This window comes from Agelaius tricolor, unplaced genomic scaffold (assembly GCF_023055355.1).
Source record: "Agelaius tricolor isolate 1412-34295 unplaced genomic scaffold, bAgeTri1.0.p SCAF_22, whole genome shotgun sequence".
NCBI classification, from domain to species: Eukaryota; Metazoa; Chordata; class Aves; order Passeriformes; family Icteridae; genus Agelaius; species Agelaius tricolor.
The window spans coordinates 2,343,981-2,359,492 of record NW_027269282.1 but is presented as its reverse complement, the minus strand read 5'-3'; the positions used below and the strand labels follow the sequence as shown (position 1 = coordinate 2,359,492).

Here is a 15,512-nt window from a genome sequence, read left to right as displayed (position 1 = left end):
TGAAGCACTAGAAAATATCATTAAAATAGTCATAATAGTGATTATGGCTCAAAACCAAATTATTTATGTATTTCTCTTGAGTGCACAATTAGGCTGAGTTGAAATTGTGCATCCCTGCAGCTCCACAATGAAATTCTCATTAGTTCAGTTTTCTTTCCTACTATCTCTAGCTTTGATCTCCATCATGAGGCCAATTTCCATCCACCTGGCCAGGGGGTGTTACAGACAAGATCCTGAGACTCTATCATGTCAGGAATGAAGAAATAAAAATGCATTTTGACAAATGCAGGCAGTGTCAAGGCCCACCTCTGACATGAGCATACACATTCCAGTGTATGGAAACACTGAATCAGTTCTATCTGGAATAGAAATGGCTACAAACAGGGGCAGAACCCCAAAGGCCCATTTTTTTGTCAAAAAGATCTTTCACACAAGCCATGCTGGGATAACAGCAGATTGCTGATGTCTGGGAAGGGCTCAGGAGAGTGATGGCTGCTGCCTACAAACACCAGAGAGAGGAACAAAAATCAACCAGGGAAACACCACTGCAGAATGAGGAGGAAATGCAAATAGCTACAGAAACATATTGAACAAATTGCCCCCAGTCTCCTGGTTCAAGTGAACACCTCTGGGGCTCAGAGGCACTGGGGTCCTCCAGCCTCGGCCAGACAAAGAGGGAACACTTTTCACTAAAGATTTTAGAAGCTTCAGATCTTTCCTTGCAAGTGGTGCACTGTTTATTGGCACAGCACCAGCACGGGAATAGGATTATTGGATTTGAAAGGCTTTTTCCCTGGAGTGGTCTTTATCCTCTTAAAAAGATAGAGCAATTAAACTTTTTTTTTTTTCCTGAAGAGAATTAATCGTCTGTGAACAGTCACACTGGTAGCCAGATGCATCACAAGAGATTTTCATCTTCTTAAACACATAGGCAGTAGCTAGCAATCTGTTTTATCAATCTTTTATCCCTAGCTACAGACCAAAAATTTACCAATCCCAAATAATTTTAATTTCTAAATCTAATATGAGAAGGTGGAATGGAATTAAAAAAAAAAAAATTTGTAAATGCCTTTAACGTCAAAATGATGCTAATGTCTGAGAATCAAAACTTGTGACTGGACATTCTGTTCTAGCCAATAGATATGGAATGCTTTGTATAAATTTCACAAAGTTCTGCCAACACTACCCTGCTATAATTTCCAAGAAAACAGGAGGAAGCACTTACCTAGTGCATGTCAGTACAAGGTATGGTATTTTCACCAAAAGCCTCAACAGAGGGGAAACATCTAAAAATTATTGTCAGAAGAACATATTTATGAACAAGCAATTAAGAGAGCAACATAGAAGAATGCAAGATGGAGATTTTCCTAAATATCTGAGTAGGAGAGAGTCCACTGAGCACAGCACCCTGCAGGATCAGCTGCATCACAAGCAGAGCTGATGTAACATCGGCATCAAAACTGAGACCGGATTCAACACAATCAGAAAACCTTCAGAAAAGAAGTAATAGCTCAGCAGGACTAAACATGATCTAGTGAATGGCATCCCTATCCCTGCCCCTGCCAGTGGGATTGGAACTAGGTAATCTTTAAGGAAGGTCCCTTCAAACCCAAAACATTCCATGATTCTGTGAAGGAGAAGTTCTGGCTTGAATCAGCACAGCTTCAAAAATCGGCACAGTCAAAATGTTTCGTTTTCTTCAGGATAAGCCACACAGGGTCTGGAGGAACTTCTGCTGCTCAGTGTTTGGCCAAAAAGAAGGGATGAGTGAGGAAAAACCCAGGGCTAGACTCTGCTCACAGTGTAAACCCAGAGTGACTCCACAGGTAGCCACAAGTTTAGGCTGGCAAAATTGAGAGCAAAGTTGGGCTATAGGTAAGGACTGAGCTCAGTAACAACAGTTCTGCTTATGCAGCTTGGGGAAAAAAAATAAAAGGAAGGAGGCTGGACTACAGAGCCACCTCATTTTTAGCTCTATTGCTGATATGGATGGAAAACCCAATTCTATTTTATTAAAGGCATCAAACTTTTTTAATAACCCAGACACCTACAGGGATAACAATTCACATCCTCTGTATGGTAAATTGCATATTCAGCAGCTGTGAGGCCAATTAGACATTGAAATGACAAAGTGCTATCTCAGGCCAGCAGAGGCATACTGCACAGAGACAGTGTTTAGTTTTATCATACTAGCAGTGTTTAGCTGTCATCTGTCACACAGGCTTAGGGGAAAGGGCCTCCACAGCTGGAACAGCTGCAATAGCTGGAATTGCAAGATTAGCACAATTAGTTCTTATACTTTTACCAGACTACTCAATTCACATCCAAAACTTAGCCCAGCTCCAAATGCACTCTTTTTGTCAAGCTATAGCTTTATGAATGAAGAGGAATTAGCTTTCAGCATTACAGCCCAAGGTTTGAACAGTTTAAACCATTTGGCTGAATTGAGAAAGGTATTAAGAAAGCTGCAAAGATTAATTTCCTCTCCCAGCATATTCTCTCTCCCTTTTTTTTAAAGACAGTTCTTACTTACAGATTTCAAAAAAGGAACTATATTAGACAAACTAAGTAAAATGCAATTATATGTGGCATTAAGTATCAGTTAATAGAGTGCATTAAAAAAGAGCAGCATAGATATCCTAATGGTTTAAATCAGAAAGCTAAAATCTTTGCTAACGTATGGAATTCTTTGAAACTTCTCTCAAAAGAATACACTGTTCCATTAGTGGTCGATTATTATTCTCTAAGGCTCTCTCCATGCTAGAAATGTCTATAACTGACTATAGGTGTGTAATAAATTCAGTATACATACGACTATTCGAGTACCATTAGTAGAAGTAAAAGAAAGTCAAAAGCTTTTTAATTGGAACCACTGTTTCCAGACTCTACTTTCCACACTTCCAACACATAGCAAAGGCAAGATAAACTTCTTACTGTAAACCAGCAACATTTACCTCCTAAAGCAAAAGCCAAATCAATCACTACAACAGATATTTAATGTGAAGACTCCACTTTTTTTAACATAGGGGCCTATCTTTGCAGTGTCAGCATCTGAACTACAGCCTACCCATAACATAAACACCACTTACAACTGTCAGAGTTTTCATATTTCCCTGGGTTTTTTTATGGGTAAAGTGGCCCTTCTTGACTGTGTTAGGAACAGTATTTCAGCTCACCAGAACTAAAGAAACTTTATAGCACAGAATGTATTTTTCCACTGCTCGTTTTGTCCTGTAGCAGCCTCCATTTTTCTCAGTCTGGAAAATAAAAGCCAGACTAATCCCTTTTAAATTTATTCCTACCCAGGAACCCTTGCAGGCTCTCCTGACGCTGATGTGGACATTTTGTTGATACAAAGTGCCTTACAGCACATCATGTGTCAGATTTTGTCCTTTCTGTGCACCTGTGACAATGCCAAGAGGTCCTGCTGAGGCAAAGGTGCTTCAGGTGAAAGCAGCAGGTTATCTGACTGCAGTGCTGAGGAAACACCAGCAACCTGCAGAGCCTCTGTGAGACTTTGAAATCCAACACCTCATCCAGACCCGGTGGAGCCTGAAATGCTGACCCCTCAGAGACCTTATTCCACTTGGCATCTGCCTGTTCTGACTTCCTTGGTGTTTGCCATTTGCTGCTCATCCCAAACGCCCCGTGCTGACCGCGAGGGCAGGCAGACGCTGCCTTCCCCAGCTCATGGGCACAAATCTCCACTGCTGGCAGACAAACACACAGAGAACAAAAAAGACCACTGCATTCACATGGCCAAGAGGAGCTCTGGCTTGCTTGAAAGTGCTGTGTCCAGCAGGCTCATCATCACAACTTAGACAGACAGACCTGCAGGACAGAGAGACCCTCAAGCACCAGCGGCTGCCTGGGTCCATGGGCTAGCTTTGGCTGCCTACTGCATCTGGAAGAACACTTCCCTCCAGAGGTGCTAAGGCAAAGCAGGGATTGATTAAAATGGCAAGAGATAAGTTATTTATTAAACTGTTTTCACATTTTCAGCTGTGTTAGAGAGCTTCCCGCAGCTGCCATAGAGACAACAGCTACAGACAATAAAACTTTATGAGCAATTTAAATTCTCTCTCCCCTTAGGAGATGGGGAAAAACAAAGACAACTGACTGTTTGCAGGTCTTGTGTCTCTTGCCTTCATTAAGTAGGACTCTGTTTAAGCACTTATTATGCTTTTCCATCAGATAGTCACAGACTTCCACAAAAAGGATTAATTGTTTATAGCTTCCACTTTCAACAATACCCTATAAAAATACACTGCAGTCATATCTGATTATCCAATTTTGTTTAGTGCAAAGCACTCCTGGCACATCAGTCTGCTTATTTGCACGTGTCAGAATAGCAACAAGAGGAATTCCCATGGGCAATGGAAAATAAGCTTTCACTTGGAAAATAAAATAGTAATAACCACGCAGTAAAACTGCAGATGCATGCAATAAATTAGATTTATCAACAGTCTTATACCATTAACACCTGAAATTTGCCCATAAATCTACCTCATTTGAGGCTTATTTAATGTTTCTTCTAGAGGTGGCTGGGAGCTAGAGATTCAAACTACGTAAGAACTGACAGGCATGAAGAAATAAAAACATTTCTTTCTTTCTTTCCCTAAAAAATGTGCAACTTCCCTGTCAAAGAGACAGCGGCTTGAGGGCACAAGATGGGTACATTTCCATCCAGGATCAGTTCACATTTTGACTTAGATACTTTGCAAACATCAGACAATAAGGTAGGAAGAGGATCTGGTGAAATAAGAGATTTCTCAATTATCTAATACAATATACAGAACTTCCATTGAATTCTCTCAGGATCTGTACATATATTTATGACTGAAATATATATTTATACTATATATGTTTCTACTTCGGGCAAATCTAATATGCACATTCAATACACATTTAAAATTTTCCAACATTGCACAGTCTTACTAGCTTTTCATATATTTTATATTTACAAGATGTGGTGAGACTTAGCTTTCAACAGGTGCCTCTCAGTGTGCCAATCTAAATAAAATAATCCTTGATTTTCAAAGCCTGTGCTGGTAAAAGACCAAGAATACTGTAAAATACTGCATGAATGAAAGTACTGATGGATGGGAGAAGACTGTGAACAGAGTAATAAACAGTAAAGGGGTGTGATTGCTGATCATACTAGCAAAGAATGGGACCAAGGAAAATGAGCAGACTGTACCTCATATTACCTCACTGGAAACACAGGTTGAGAAGTGAGGTATTCTGGAATCATAACTGTTTTGCAGCCCCATTTTTCTGTACTTTGAGAGTACCTGCATTGTGCTTTGAAAGAAAAGACAGTAGGTAGTAGGACTAGATGATCTTCATAGGGCCTTTCCCATCTTAACCACTCTGCAGTGCTGTGCTGCAATGCACTGCCCAAAACACAGGGTGATTTTCAAAAGGAAAAAAAAAAGTTGTGGTTTTCAAAAAGGCACCATATAGAAGAGGCAAACCTGTAATCCCCCACCAAAGGTAAAGGAAAATGCTGAGAACACTCATGCTGTACTGCACACATGAATGAGGGAAGTTGCCAACCTTGCTGTCCTGCAGTGAATCCATGGAAAGTGCACATGCCAGGCTCAAGCCCAGTGCTTGAGAGAAACAGGTTAGCATGAGACATCACCACTTGGTTCCCATGAGCTGCCATCCTTCCTCCACAGCTCTGAAGACTCCAGAATTTTAACAGCTGGGCCTTTCATTTTCTTTTTTTTTTTTTTTTTTTGATGCTTTATTATAGCAGCAAGGCAGCAGATTGCTTATATTCCATTTTTCTCGGACTCTTTTTAAAAGTGTGAATGAGCATGTGTGTATGTTGAAGTGATACCATAAGGACAAGCCACATTTTTAGTAAATATTACTTTAAATTACCCTGGAATGTAAAAGTGCACTTGTGCAAAACTAGCTGCCCAAAAAGGAAAGCAGAGCTGTAAACCACCCTGCCTGCAAGTTGAGCATGTCAGCAGGAGAGTCACTGTATAAGGGCATGTTTACAGGTCATGTAAGCCTGCACCTACACTGAAACTCATGCCTTAAAACACAGCACATGCATGCACTCCATTGTCACAGACTCCTCTATGCAGGCCCTTACATTGTAGCAGAAAACCTGCTGAGACCCTGTGCTCAGAGGACACCGGATTCCTGGGTGAATTTAAGCCTTTTCATCTCTATAATGTGGGTAGAGGAGAGCAAGGAGCAGCCTCTCACCTGTGACTGTCAGCACTGTGAACCTCATCGCTGAAGCCACCTCAAGGTGGATTTAAACCAGTCCCTGCTTTTGAATCACTCCAGCAGTGACAGCAAACCATGGTCCCAGCTCAGCTCCAACTCCCCTTGGCTGCAGAGCAGTGGACTGTGCAAATCTTTTTCCCCTGCTTCATTTCAAAATCCAGCTGGCAAAGAAGCTGCTTAAAGGGCTCTGCCTTTGAACATACAGCAAGGGCAGTCAGACCCAGGAACATCTGTGACAGCCACATACACCTGTGCAGTGACAGCAGTACTGACACATGGGTAACTGTCACTAAGGCTGATGCTGTCAGTAAAGACATAAGCAGAGGCAAATGAAAAATTAAGGTACAAACCAGCTGTTTTTCAGTGATGCCAGAATGTTGTGCAATGCCTGTGATGCAGCTAGAGAGGCAGGACTGAGCTGGGTACAAAGGATGATGGCAGGTGACACCTTTTGCTCTGGCAAATCACTTAACTCTTGTAGGCTTTGGGCCTCCCTTCATTTCTTTATTAGATCTGTCAGGATCTAATAAAGTCAGGAACAGTGTCACTAGTCTTAGTCATTACCCTACTTTACTGAGTCCCTTATTTGGGCTGGAAGTGATTTGCCAGTGTAATGCAGAAAAGCAAATAAAAATGTGCAGTTTTGGATGCTGTCACTTCTGGGAACATAAATGCACACTGTCCATTTCCCTGCAGAGCTGGGATCTTGCAGTGACACAAGAATTACTGCTGCAGGTCCTTCCTTTGGCAAGTCTCACTTTGGAAGTGAAGTTACATTACTGGGAGTGGGAAGGGAGTAATTCTGCAATAAACAGAAAGACACCAGAAATGGTAAAGTTTTTGGTGAGATTCTTACACATAAAAGCAAATGGAGACTGTGCAGAGGTGCAGTTTGACCCTGTAACCCTACAAGCATTGAGAAAATAGTGAGACTTAAGAATAAGGACTATGTTTGGGGTTAGGGGGTAATAAATCACTGAGCTGGAATCTGAAATGCTAGGCTCTTCTGCTCAACATACTGCTCCAGCATCCCCAGCCTCCATCAGATGCCCTGCATGCCATACCAGGCTGAATTCAACCATATGTTTGTAGCTAAGCTATGAAATTCATTTGTCAAGTCCTGGGAGTTTTTGGCAAGTTGTCCTGTGCTATATGTGTGGTCTGCTACACTACAGCAGGCATGCAGAGCATAGTAACGGGAATGTCTATAGGATCCAGGGGCAACACAGCTGACAATTTCCCTTCTCTGACTTTTAGTGCTGTTTAATAATGAATGGAGGTGGAGAGGACTCGGGTGGAAGCCGTTTCAGCACAGTTTCAGGCATAAAGCCTGCTGAAGGCTGCTGGAACAAGCTATAAATACATATCTGAGCTCCACGCCAACTGTGTAAACTCAGAAGCTGCTTGCTTCATTCAGGGACTTCACCAAAGAGTCTGGAGCCTCTTGGACTAAAGGTAAGCCAGTGGCTGGCAGAAGTCACATTTTCCTTGTGAAAGGGGATGTGGAAGATGCTAGGACAATGCAGGGGCAGATGACGGATAGGAAATGGTTTCTCGGGCGTTTTGAAAGGAAACACATAATCCAGAGTTATGGACCCTCATTAATCAGGCAGAGTGGTTCTGAGGAGCCAAATCTCACAAGAACAGCCCTAGCACTTGGAGTCATTTGTAAGCTCTTCCTAACTGAACCCTTGGCATGACATTTGCCCAAATTCTCCATCCCAATTCAAATATCACCACCTTGGCTATGAACAGATGCCTAGTGGCTCTGATTCAAGCTGATTCACAACAAAAGATAAATCTTTCTGCACCTAAAAAAAGAAAAAGCTGCTGAGAAATTCTTCAATTCCTCTGCCTTGTGCAATCTCAGGCCAGGAGTTTTTGCAACAAGGTCAGTCTCATTTCTTCATCTCCTGAACATCCCTCTTTCTTGTTTTGTTGATTGCTATGGGTAATCCTGCCACCATATTTTTTAATAGAGCACAGAATGCAGGAAGGAGGTAGAACTGTCAGAAAGAAGTTTAATTGATGTTTTTGATATACAGCATGAAGCTGTCACTTTAACAGGCTGCATGGCAGGAAAAAACTAGGATCTCTCTCAGCCTCAGATCATCTCATCTTCAGAAGGAACTTCACCTCCTGAAGGGACCATCTAACCTTTTCCATGGTGAAAAGACCCATGAAACCACTGTTACATGGAGAAGTGCTGCAATTTGCCTCCCAGTGACAATGCAAAGCCATCTCTAAGGCTGTGTGCTGACACTCCTGGTCCCCCAGCAACCTTGCTGCCCTTCAGTCCTCAGAGATTCTTTTCAGTTTTTTAAGATGTATAAACTCAAATAGCCCAAACCTTGACAGCCTGCACATCTGGGACTGAGTCCTCATGAATGCCAAACTATCTTCATTTCACGTGAGGATGGCAGAAGACACAGGCACTCAGCACTCCTCACCCTCCAACCCCAACTGTATATCCAGCCTTCAGACTCCAGAGGACAAATCAAACTTGTCTGTGAAAACATCCTGGAAAAACCAGCCACAGACTCTCTCAGGTAATTTGAAAGATAGCCATGTTTCAAATTTGTCCATTAAACCAGACAGAAAATCGTAACAGCGCCATCCAGGAAGGATTTAACCACAGTGCATAAAATGCACTTCCCCACTCTGGCAGAGGGAAAGCACAAGATGATATAAAAATAAAGTCTTACAAGGTATGTGACACACTCCAGGCTATTCTCTGATAAAGCTGCACCTCGGAGCAGAAATCCACTTACTTAGAGATGGCTTCTAGTGCTATGTTGTAGCAGCTGTTTCCCACCTCCCACTGAGGTTATATTTAAGTGCTAAGTTTCAAATTGATCCCCAGACGCTCTGGGGAGGAAGGACAGCTGTTTCCCAGCACTTGTCCCAGCACAGAGAGGGAACAGGCAGTGTCAGGCTGGCCCTTTGTCAGGGATGCCTTAGCATCACCCCTGTGCTTGGTCCCAGGCACTCACCTAAGAGCTGCACTCCCCGGGTGAGCCCGTAGACGTCGATCAAGGCCCAGAGGGGCTCTGCCGTCCTCACGCCGCTGAAGAAGAGCATGGCAGGGGAGTCATTCACCCTGTAGAACACCCGCCCCTTCTTGTCCACCCAGAAGGCAATGATGTTCCCCTCGTTTGCAAACTCTTCCGGCAGAGCCTTGGCCCAAAAGCCACTCTGGGAAACCAAGTCAGGGCAGGCGTACTTTGGCAGAGTGTCGGGGTTAATCCTCGATGGGTCCTTGGAAGTGAAGCCCAGCCGAAGGGCCCCGCTCCAGCAGCACTGCTTTTTGGTGATCTGCAAAGACAACACAGCAATGACAGGCTGGCCACTGGAACACCAACTTACACACCACAGGATTTAGGCATCCAACACTGGTGGCCAGCATGCAGCCCCACCAGATTTAGGAAACATTTTACCCACCAAACACTGCTGTAGCTTTCTCAGCTGCACACAGCAATGCTGCTGCACACTTAGGATACAATGCCCATATTTAAAACCAAATAAATCAAATTAAATCTATGTGGATAGGTGAAATGTAATTACAGCTGCATGATGATTCATTTCTATTTCTAGGGTAATTCCTTTTGGTCTAAGAATAACCCTCACACAAAATGTGCCAAAATTGGGCACAAGACCTTTAATCTCAGCAGAGCTCTTCCCACATGGTGCTCAGATGATGGGGTCTCTCCTCTCTCTGACCTGAGAGAAAAGTTCCAGAATCACAGTTACCACCACAGGGTTTTCTGGGCTTCTCAGGCAAGTAAAAGACAGTTTTTCCCTTGTTTAACTTGTTTAACAAATTGTCATATTGGATGATATATTGAAATCACAGCCTTGCAGTAGAGAACTTGTGTGTGGGAAAGCACAATATAGAGTATTTGACTTTGTTAAATACAAAATTTTGAAGCAACAATAGATGTTATCTTATGATTGGGAAAACCTACTTATTTCAGCTGTGAATGGTGTTTTGTGAAATATGTTGTGCATAACTACACCCCAGCCTGTCAGTATGCAATTGCTCAGTCTGTCAGGGGTCAGGAACATCTGCTGTGGTTTTTGGAATGGTTCATGTGTTATACCCATCCTTCTGCACCTGACAGACAGCAAGACAAGGGATCACAGATATCTTCAGAGTCATCAGCTTCTACTCACAAGAACTGAGCCCTGGCCAGCAGGGGATCTGTGGGAAGCAGGCAGCAGGTCCTAAACACATGCAGCTCATTGAAACACTACCCAGTTATAAGGTGTCTTTTTTTCCCCATGGTAGCAAGGAGTCTTCCAGAGTTAGTATGGTCCTCAGGTGATGTCCTTGGTGAAGTTTTTCCTCTCATTTTATTGTCTGAGTATGAACCTGCTAGGAATTGTTCCTCTCAAAGGGGTTCAGCCTGTCAGCATCCAGACTATGACATGAAAGATCTAAGGATGGTGGATCCAACTTTGATGTGGGGCCAGGACAGTTCCTGCATGCCAGCTGACCCACAATCACTGCATCTGTTCACACTTTGAACCTGCAGCAAACTCAAGAGCACTTGGGACAGTCATCTTCCATCAATGCCTTGGCAGCCTCAAGCAACTCCACTGCTGGCCACAGGGCAAGAGCAGAAACATGGAGAGGTACCACCTACCTACCAGAGGCCACACAAAACTTGTTGCCTTTCTGTAATCTCATGCTCTGCCAAAGCACTAATGGCTCAGATGAATGGCCATGGCAGAGACTGAACTGTCCAGGACTGCAGGACTGTTCTCAAAAGCCTGGCAGCAGCCCCACATGTCACAGCCTGGAAGCACAGAATTTTCACCAAGGAATTCTACAAGATGTTTTCTTTGGACTTCTGAATTCCCTCCTAATCAAATTTGTAAATACAGTGTTTTCCCTTTTACATATTCCTCTCCAAGGCAAATCTGAAACACATGCCCTTGGGGTCACAATTACCTTACAACAAAGACATTGTTCAAAGCCTAGAGATTTCTCTTTTATAATTAAAGTATCAGAGAAAATAACTCAGAGCTCAGAAAAAAGTTATCAATAGACAAGTTTTTGGTTAAGGCAGTGCTGCTCTTTACTCAAGTCCTTCCAGGCACCTGAACTGTTTACATGAAACACTTGAGCACTGACCTCAGTCCCAGGAACCATGGGAAGCTCCTGCTTGTGGGGTGGACACTGGGATGACACTAAAAAGGACTGAAGCAGATTTGCTATTTTATATATCTGGCCATGATGGGATGGCATCATGCACGTCCCCAGTAAAAGTGGGGTTAACAGGGTGTGCACATGACAAAACAGGGAAACATAACACACTCCAAGAAGAAGCCTGGGTTATTTTTTGCAGCAAATTTACTGCAAGCCCTAAAAGCTTTTGGGTCTAAGATAAATATGGCCTCATTGTCATTTGTACAATTCAGCCTCTTGCCAACACTTCACAGCAATCACAGGCAGCGTGAAGTAAATATTCATATGGTAATTGAGGCTGCACATGGTCCATGTATTAACCAGCACCTATAAACAGTTCTCAATACAGTCTGACCACAGGCAAACTAATATCCAAATTAAAATCAAGTATAAAGCCTGCCAAGAATTAGACACAGCTGGACAAAGGGCACACAGTTTTGCTAAAAAAGGCAACAGTTAATGATGGACCAAATTCTCTTTTCAGCAGCCACTGCTAGCAGAAAAGCTTGGGAGGTCCACTGGGTACCAGAAGGGGAAGAAAATACAGAATCAACATGCAAACTGCTAAACCATTGCTGCTTTTACAGATTCAGGCTCCTCATCTTTACTGCCTCATGCCATCTTTGAGAGCTATACTTCCTAGCAATGCCCCAAATTACATGGAAGAAAGCACACTGGAGCATTGGTCTCTGAGGCTGCTTGACAGCCATATTCCCATACTCCCAGATCTGCAAAATAATGTCAGAATAAAACCTGAGATACAATAGCTAATAAACAGAATGAAATCTCCTTACTTCTTTCCTCAGTTTTCCAGAGGGAGTTTAGACTTTATAGGACCTGAATGAGTGGGCTCATGGTTAGTGTGTGGCTGGTAAGAAGGTCTGAGGTGCTGTTTACCACAAGCACAAACAGTTGCAGGATGGATTTATCGTACAAAAGCAAGGATGTTTTCACATTTCATCCCTCCCTAGAGCACAAGTTCTGCTAAAGCCTGTTGATTACTCCCATGAGACCTTCCCACTGGAGTCAGCAGGAGCTCTGCTCATAAATCTCTTGTGCAGATTTGCATGCATATCCTTCACATATGTTATGTAAGCTAAAATACCCAAATACACAGATAAACAACTGTGAATTTCCACAGATAGCTACCTTGTTTCAGAATGAGAAATAACCCAGAACCTTTCCCTAAACCACTAAATCCACTCAAATCTTTGATGGTGTCTTCAAAAGTGAAATGCTGCTTTCATCTCCTCCCAAATTATTTGTCACAGTTGCTTGTCCAAACTGCTGGCCAACATGGGAAAAATCTCATTAGGCAATGTGAGAGACTCCTGCTGGGCTTCCAGCCTGGAAGGAAGCAGTAAGAGCTCCACAGGAAGCATTACAAACCTGTAGTGGGGATTTTCTATCTCTGGGCCTGAGCCTGAAATCACTGAAATCTCCACATATTTCCAAAAGGAAGCATGTCCCTCCTTTGCTGGCTGTGAGGGAAGAGGCAGGGAAGGCTGAAATGCTGCTGTAGAACATAGCACTCCAGGACCTCTAAAAATGGGCAAGATCATTCAAACTGGGTATCTATATGCTGACAAATCTTCTGGAAAACTGCACAAATGAAGGATTTGCAGTCAGATCCCTCATGTGTGCCACGAACTAAAGTGGCCAAAGATGACCTTTTTTGTGCCAACAAAGGCATGAAACTGGCTATGAACACAAAAACAGTCCCATAAACTAGAGGGCATAAAGATTGGAAAGTATCAAGGATAAAGTTTCAAGGGTCCCAAGCTCCTTAAGATGCTGATAATCTGAAAAGTGCTTCAGTTCCTAAGGACATGGAGGAGTTTCTTCATCAGAAAGCAGCTCCTGGTGCTCATGGAGACATCTTGTCTTAGACAAGCTGGATTTCTCATGCCAGCTGCAGCATGGCCTGGTACCAGGGGTACAAACTCCATCCTCCAGGCTACCACAGACACAAAGGAAGTGAAATCAGCCTGTGCCAGAGAGAAAAATGTGATCCCTGCAATGTTCTCTCCTCTGATCTTAATGCTCTCAGGTGACTGATTCAACAAAGCAGTTAGCAGACAGCCAAAAAGGTCCTTTTCTTAGACAGCAACAGTGATCACACTGACTGCTCCTTTCATCCTTTCCTCCAAACTCTTTTGCTTTTCCTGCCAAGCATGTGAGCAATAACCTTCACTTCTAGGTCCTTTTTGACCTCTTATCTCCTGGCTTTCCAAGTGATCTCAATTTAATCTGTTGTACTTGTCTAACATCAGTGCAAGTATTTTTGGAAGGAGGATTTCCCTTTTGTTCTCAGTTTCTCCAGCAGTCTGTACCTATGGCTCCAAGAGCTGCAGTGGCAACAGCAGCAGTACCAATGAAGATTGCAGCTCTTTAAGGCCAAGACCTGACTACTGCACTTTTCAAGGAAGGGCTAAAGATCTGCTGCAAGCACCAAAGCCCAGTACACCCCAGCCTTCACTCCCAGCAGATCCCATGGCAAAAAGGGAAGGTATAATTCACTCACCTTAAGCCTGACTTGTTCATAGATAACAATGGGCCTGTTGCTGAAGGTGATGGCATTGCAGAAGCTAGCCTGGCGCTTCACTGCCTTCTGTGTTGTGTCCATGATGATCTGGGATCCCTTCGTGTGAGGATGGAAAAGCAGAGGGCTGATGGACAGAGTTCCACACTGTGGGATGGGGAGACAGTGCTTCTGCTTGTGGTGGCATCGGTGGGAGGAAGCTGAAAACGACCCACCAATGGAATCTGAAAGCAGAATGGGCGAAAAAGGGCTTCAAATATACTGTCAGTAATATGGAAATTTTCAATTAAAAAAAAACAAAAACAGAGGTACTTCACATAGAAAGTCTAGGTAGAACAAAACAAAGGTAGCCAAATCCTTAAACTGTAAACCAGCAAGGGATTTTAGACCATCTTCTGCAGTAAAAAACTGCAAGGATACTGAAGACTCCTGTTTGGGCAATCTGACAATACAGAGCATGACATTGGGGCTGCACCTCAGCACTGAAATCACAGGCCATCTTGAGGCCACAGACCAGAAGAGAGCACAAGAATTGGTTCTAAAGCACTTGTGAAGTTGCTGTATCAAAGCTGTCACACCTAGGGAACAATCTTCCACTTCCAGAGGACTCCTACACAACTTGACCATTTGTCTCACACCTCCTTTGCAACAGCAACTCCACTGATTTTTGTCTCCATGTGCCTGGGTGCCCTATCCACCTGTGCCATGTGCCAGCTCAGGCACACACATTGCTAATTCATACCCCAGCACCCCTGAGCAGTGACCCAGCTGGATCTCCCCCAACTCCCATCCAGTCTCCTCTCTTCTCCACTGATAAGAACCTCAGCTGGGATCCCACATGTCACTGGGGCATTGACCAGGACTCTATGATTCAGTGAGGAAAGGTAAGAGGGAGAAAGGCTGTGAAGGATGGAAGAAATGACATCTTTCTCCACTCAAGACTCTACAGAAAGCCTTGATGCAGGATCAGCACAGCCACGGCAGCAGCTTTGTTCCTGAATGAATGGACAGGCAGATTTCCTTCCAACAGGGAGCCTGCAGCAGTTCCAGCTCAAAACAGCCACTCTACTGAGCACAAGTCATCTGCTTCCTCTTCCTTGTGTGCACATACACACTGCATCATGCACATGTTTGGGAGGAAATACTCCTAAATTTGGAATCAGAGTACCAACAGAATACAGGACTATTCTGTGACAGACTGAAGGACACTAAAAAAGCAAATATGATCTTAAGAATGTGCCAGTTTGTGCTGCAGAGATGCATGACTAAACAGTACTCTTCAAACATGCAAACTAGAGAAACTAATTATCTATATTCTTCACACAAATTAATTGCTCACTGCTATGTCTTTCTATAGCTACTATAAAATAATGCTTGCACCTCTAATATAACTCTTGGTTTTGCAATAAAAAGTCCAGACCCTCTTCCTTCCAGCCTTTTTGGTAGTCTTAGCTTGTAGCTACACAAAGCTGTAACAGCACATCCTCAGGCTGAGTACTTATGAGAATACTGTAAAAATCATTTCAG

General features: G+C 43.3%; 1 protein-coding gene across 3 annotated transcripts in view; it reads right to left on the bottom strand.

Annotated features, from left to right (window-relative positions):
- The window catches only part of NEURL1 (neuralized E3 ubiquitin protein ligase 1), a 142,532-nt gene that overhangs the window by 46,932 nt on the left and 80,088 nt on the right, over positions 1-15,512 (bottom strand). For all 3 annotated transcript variants that reach the window (XM_071446051.1, XM_071446049.1, XM_071446050.1), the window contains 2 exons: positions 13,968-14,209; positions 9,246-9,567 (listed from right to left, as the gene is read on the bottom strand). In XM_071446051.1, coding sequence (XP_071302152.1) covers positions 9,246-9,567; positions 13,968-14,069 — 424 coding nt within the window. In that variant the 5' untranslated portion in view covers positions 14,070-14,209. The remainder of the gene's footprint in view (positions 1-9,245; positions 9,568-13,967; positions 14,210-15,512) is intronic.